At 53.3% G+C, this 6,350-nt stretch overlaps 1 protein-coding gene across 1 annotated transcript; it reads right to left on the reverse strand.

The window, feature by feature from the left end:
- Positions 1-1,992: 1,992 nt before the first annotated feature.
- On the reverse strand, positions 1,993-4,449 carry RHOB (ras homolog family member B). Its single transcript, XM_003984470.4, has one exon. The coding sequence runs from the start codon at positions 4,061-4,063 to the stop codon at positions 3,473-3,475; it is 591 nt and encodes a 196-aa protein (XP_003984519.1). The 5' UTR covers positions 4,064-4,449; the 3' UTR covers positions 1,993-3,472.
- Between the last annotated feature and the right edge of the window lie 1,901 nt (positions 4,450-6,350).

A 6,350-nucleotide genomic window follows, 5' to 3' on the forward strand; every position in this document is an offset into this window, starting at 1 on the left:
ACCAGCCCTCCATGCGATTCTGATGCATGGTTAGGTTTGAAAACCACCATTCTAAGTACACTGAAAAAGAAGTACACACATGTGAAAAAGAACTTAGAAATACAATCCAGATTGGTTTAAAATTAAGATTAAACGAGAACCCAAGCCAGTGCCCCTTGCTATGAAATGCCCGGGATCAATGAAACACCCCACTATTCTCTACGAAACAGCTCAACAGGCAATTAAATGAACTCAGCACATTTATTTTAAATGTGCAAAATGAATTTTCATATCCTAAGAGTAACACCAGATGTTTTACCTCTTTTTCCTAATTGATTTTCCAGCCTACAGCAATTCATCTTTATATTTTCCAGTTGGATCCTAATGCAGCAAGAAGAGTGTGTTCCGGCAGGATTATTAAATGCCATGCATTTTAAAACAAGCATAACTCAGGCTGCCATGCGTCATCTGGGTGGTTGTCTTCCCAAAATAAAAAAATAATAATAATAAAAAAATTAAAAAACCAGACAGCTTTTAGCTACCAGGCAGATTTGAGCAGGCAGGAAACTCAGAAAAGGCCCTTTCAGAGGGCTGGGTGGGTCTCCGGGCTCTTGGCTGGTTACAAAGCTGAGTCCTGGGCATTGAGCCCAAGCCTGAGCTCTTCTCCAGAGTCCTGCACTCCCTGGTACAGAAGGATTTGCTAGCTGTAAAACCTGCAAATCAACACTTTGTTTTTCAATGGGAAGTTTTGTCTTTAAGCAAGGAAGAAACAGTAGGCTCTGGGGATGGAGGTGAGTGGGGCTGGGGGGCCAAGGAAAGGGGGGGGGGGGCAGTGGCTCATAGAAGAAGCCAGCCTGGGTGGACCATCTCCCACTCTGCCCTTGGAGAAGCCCAGACAATTCCCCTCTGTTGGCCTATGGGCCTGGCTGTGCAGGAGGCCCTGTTCTGGACACATTTAAGTGGGTGAAAGGTCACCAGCGACCAGGTTTGCCTCACACAACAAAAGACCCTGGGTGTCTGGAAAGACAGGGAACAGAAGCCTCAAGCTTTCAAGCAAATGACTTCAAAAGGAAACTCCTCGGTCTCAGCCCTGGGTGTGCAGGGAGATAGGGAGAGCAGCTAAGGGCTGGAAAGTCAGAAAGTGCAGATTCCCAAAACAAAAACCGCACATCTTAGGTAGCTGGGAGAGGTGAACACTATCAGCCACATTCCCTAGAAACTGCTGAGAGCTGGCAGATTTGAGCCATCATGCCTGGAGCAGGATTTTGGTGTGGTCTCCAAGTATCACTCTGCCCTGCCTAGCTGCTGCTGAGACCCCCTGCAGTTGGCTAAGTGTCTGAATTTGGAGCTCATCCTGATTAAATCTCACAATGTGGCTGCCCCAGCTTTAAATCACAGCCACCCCAAACATCCAGTGTTCTGTCCGTGATGTGGCCATTCTCTGAACTTAGAATACAGCATTCTAGGTTCTGTATAGGCACACACCGAGACAAAAGTTTGATGAAAGAAGAATCAGGTCCTGATTTGGGCTCTCCCCTTCCACCTAGGAGCTCCAGCTAGAAAGGTAACAACCTACAGGTAACAACCTGCAATCTGGGGTACTGTGGAACCCCTTGAGGATGTGAAGGGAACCCGGTAACCAGCCTCCTAGCTAGAGACCTCGGCCCCACATCTGTGACGAACACAAAAAGGTTACCTAATTTAACATGCACGAATGACAACCTTCCAAGTTTCAAGGAGTAAGAACCCACGGACTTAGACACGGTGTTGTAGGCAGACAGTATGCATTAGTCAGAGACTTTGGCACTGGGTGCTTGGGTCCCCCACTCATCTTCCTCTGGGATGGGGACAGGAGCAACTGGTCTCCCGTGCCACCCAACCCCCCACACATCCCCAAAGGATTTCGGCCTCATTTACTCCAAACACCATGAGGGAAAGAGTGGCGGCAAGAAGGATCTTGCCTAGAAGTCTCTCCTTGCCCCCACACGCTATTAAATCACAGGAGCCATTTTATAAATGTCATCATCATAGTCTTTTTAATATTTTACATAAAAAAACTGTATACACAGCTTATAGAACTTTTATGTAAACATCATAAGCTCACCACTTTGTCATTTGTCAGTTTATTTAAAAAATAAAAAAACAAGACAACAATTTAGTAGAAGTACCACTGGGTGGGGAAGGGAGGGGGAGAAAGGAGAGACTAGGGGTAGGGGTAGGTTCATTCTCTGTACAGAGATGCAGAGAAAATTTCACATAGCTTTAAAGACTGCCTTGTGAAGAAAAAAAAAGGAGGGGGGGTTAAATAGGTCCCAATACTTGTTACTGCCCTTTTATCAAAATAGTGCGCATACCTGCACAAATAAAATCGCAAAACAGTGTTGCCACTTTTTTTTTTCAAGAAAACTAAAACAATAATTAGTGGTTTCTTTTTCCTCTTGTTTAAAAGTCATCATCATCTTAAAAAAAAAAAAAAAACATCAGAAGTAAATGAGGTTACAGCGTACAAGGGTGGTCAGAATGCTACTGTCTTATGCAAATGACAAGTGCATTAAGTGTCAAACAATAAAACAACTGTGCAAAGAATTCTTTCAAAAAAACCCCAGCAAGTTTTAGCTTTTAAATAAATCAAATAACATCAGTTTCTTGGAATGAACAATTTCCACTTGTATGACAGGCACAAAGTTCGCTTATGGCAAAAAAAACGACCCAAAGCCCTCTCTCCCTCCTCCAGCCCAGGGCTAGTGAGGGTTCGCCTGGGGCTGGCCCGCAGGAGACGTGAGTCTGGAAGCTGTGTCCTCTCAGCCCCAAGGCTGTTGCAAAAGTCTTCCCCAGGGGTTGGAAAGATTGCCAAGTCCTGTTCATGCTTGGATGGGCGCCCGACCCAAGGTGGGCCGGAGCTGTTCTGGCGCCCTGTCACTCCACCCACCACCACCATTAAATAACACCATCCTACCTTCGAAAATAAAATTATATCTATATTTATATAACACCCCATCCTCCCCAGCCCTCCCCTCCCGCAGTTCCCGCGGTCTATGTTACAGACAAGGGACAGCAGGCGCTCGCTGGTTCCGGGCGCGCATCTGATGGGGCGCGGCTGCACCCCGGCGCCAAGCTCTTCTCCCGGGATCAGAGGCGGGGGTGGGTGAAAGTGGGGCGGGGGAATCGAACAAACACACAGCCACACACTCCGAAGAGGCTCTGCTCTTCAGAAAGGGGTGCTCAGGGGACCCTTGGCACTCAGCGGGGCGCCCGGGCCTGTGCAACACAGCCCGACGCACACAGACACTGGAAAGGGGGCGCCCGGTGCCTCCCACGGCGATCCCAGAGCCGCCGGGTCACAGCTGCCGGGCCGAAAGGCAGACGTCAGGCAGTCCGGTGGGGTCCTTGGGGGGCGCAGGTCTCCCCTTCTTCGGGCTCGGTGTGGAGGGGGAGGGTCGAGCCCGAGAGGGGGGAGCCGCGCCGGCAGGGGCAGGCAGGGCGGGCGCGGCCCTCATAGCACCTTGCAGCAGTTGATGCAGCCGTTCTGGGAGCCGTAGCGCTTCTGCAGCGCGGCGCGCGTGGCGGTCTCGAAGACCTCGCGCACGCCCTCCTTGGTCTTGGCGGAGCACTCGAGGTAGTCGTAGGCTTGGATGCGCACGGCCATGGCGCGGCCGTCATCCGTGCGCACGGGTTCCTGCTTCATGCGGGCCAGCTCCGTGCGGACGTGCTCGTCGCTGCGCAGGTCTTTCTTGTTGGCCACCAGGATGATGGGCACGTTGGGGCAGAAGTGCTTCACCTCGGGCACCCACTTCTCGGGGATGTTCTCTAGCGAATCGGGGCTGTCCACTGAGAAGCACATGAGGATCACATCGGTGTCTGGGTAGGAGAGCGGCCGCAGGCGGTCGTAGTCCTCCTGGCCCGCCGTGTCCCACAGCGCCAGCTCCACCTGCTTGCCGTCCACCTCGATATCGGCCACATAGTTCTCGAAGACGGTGGGCACGTACACCTCGGGGAACTCGTCCTTACTGAACACGATCAGCAGGCACGTCTTGCCGCACGCGCCGTCGCCCACCACCACCAGCTTCTTGCGGATGGCCGCCATGAGCGGGCCGGGCCCGGGCAGCAGGAGGGGGCCCGCGAACGCCTCGCTGCCGTCCCGCTCGCCGCTCACTGCTCACCTCGGGCTGCGCGCTGGGGGCGAGGGTCGCTAGCTGCACCCGGGCCCCGCGGTGGCGCGTTCTCTCGGTGCGCTCAGGCTGCCGTGGCGGGGGCGCGGGGGCATAGGGCGCGCCGTGGGTCTCCGCGCTGCTCCGGGGCGGTGGCCGCTCTTCTCGCCCCGGGCCCGGGGTCGGTGCCTTTGTGCGCAAACGGTGACTCGAGCAGCGGAGCCGGCCGGGTCCCTTCCCCAGTTTCTATAGGTGTCGCCCGGGATACAAGAGAGCACTGACTACAGGCAGACTGCGGTGGCAGATGCGGGCTGCGGCCCTAGCGCCCGCTATTTAAAGAGTTCGGCCACTTTCTTAATATAGCCGCCCAATGGGAAGCGAGCCGACTGAGCTCATCGCTGCGGAGCTTGACTCTGATTGGCCAACCGCTGCAGCCCAGGGGCGGGGCCGGCCGAGCTTGATTGACGGCCCAGGCCGCGGGGCTGGGAGAGGCGGCGACTGGGGAGTCTGCGCCTCCGCTGTCGCTGCGGGGCTCTGGCCGCACCAGGGTTCCCCCCTCCTCTTTCCCGCGTCCTGTTCGCAGCCAGCCCGGGCCCGGAGCTGGCGGCCGGGAGCCTGCGGGGCCTGGGCGAGCGGATCCGAGAGAGGCTGCACTTTGTGGGGCGTTGGCTCAAAATCGTCCCGCTTCCTTGCAAACTCCCAGCGGTGGCCGGCCCTGTGGGGGAGGGAGCGGCTCCTTTAAGCGGTTTTGTTTTTAAATAAACACACGCGCGCTCACACACACACACACACACACACACACGTTTGTTTCCGAGCAAGGTTTTTTTCTTTTCCCTTAGAAGCGGCCCTTTCCCTCACCTACTCCGCCACTCCCAACTCCCCCCCACCCTGGTACTCTTCCCTGGGACAGCCCTAGGTTTGGACCCAGAGACCAAAAGCTGACTGTGAGCTGGGTGGTCCTGGGCCTAGCTTCTGGCTCTTCAAGTTCTATCGCCTACCCTCTTCCTGCCCCACCCCCTACACACACACCCCCATCTCTAGGTGAGGATTAGGGAAGGAGAGACCCGTGAAAAAGGAAGATTGAGGCTGGGTGCAGGACTTTATGTCCACTTGGAGGAAGTTACCAGACAGCAAAAGGCAGCCTCAGCCAGGGGTTGCATGATGAATTAGGGTCCTGGTAGTAAGGCTGAGAACTGTCAGAAGTAAACAGTACGAATAAAATCCAACAACCTCCCACCCCATTAGGCAAGAAGAGGATGAGGCCTGAGACAGAGACAGAGACAGGGGACAGAGAGGGGCGGACAGAGCACTTGCAGGTGAGGACCCAGCAAGTTCGTCTCTGGTAGGGTGCTAGGTCTCCTCCTACACACCAGGACTTGATTCATCTATCCCAAACTCTGATCTAAAAGGACCTAAGGCAAAGAATTTCACAGGACAGAAGAGGGAGGGGTGGGGACAGAGGGAGGGCTTCCTCGAAGGAGGCAAAGCCTTGAAAAAGGAGAGAGGTAGGAAGGAGGAAGACATACTCTAAGAACAGGGACTAGCTTAGTGCGACTGCACTTGATGGAGAGAGAGAGTCGAAACTCAGGTGGAGGCTAATCATGGAGGGCTAAAGTACCAACTGAACAGATTGGGGCATATCCATTTTAGAGGCAGTGGGATGCTTATTGGTTTTTCAGCAAAGGAGAGACCCACACATCAGGACGAAGTTATGGCTCAGGTTTCTGCCTCCCTGTCTAAGACTGGAAGCTGGTAGAGAGCCAAAATTCCATCTTCTCTCAGCATCTTGAAGACCTACCACAATGCCTGGCTCTATGCAAGAATCACTAAATGACTATTGAGAATTCACCCAAATGCTCAGAACTTTCTGGGGGTCTCCTACCTCAGACTCCAGGCTCCCCCTTAACAACCATCCAACCGAACCCATGCAGCCAGCTGTCACCAAGCTGTGGTATTTTCTCCTATGATTCATATTTTGAGGTCTGGGTCTCTACATGAACACCACAGATATAACAAGTCAAATAAGACAGTAGTGCCCTAACCCCTAGAGCCTGTCCCATAGGGAACATATTCAAATGCCCCAAAGGGCTTCCCTCATGCTGGATAAGCTCCACTGTTCTTGTTTTCCAGATTTAAGGGACTAAATTGTCAACAAGTAATTTTTGCTCAGTAGGATCCCACGGGAGAAAAGAAGGGGTTTTTTGATCATTGGTTTAGGGCTCC

The sequence above is a fragment of the Felis catus genome, chromosome A3 (assembly GCF_018350175.1).
Source record: "Felis catus isolate Fca126 chromosome A3, F.catus_Fca126_mat1.0, whole genome shotgun sequence".
Lineage (NCBI taxonomy): Eukaryota > Metazoa > Chordata > Mammalia > Carnivora > Felidae > Felis > Felis catus.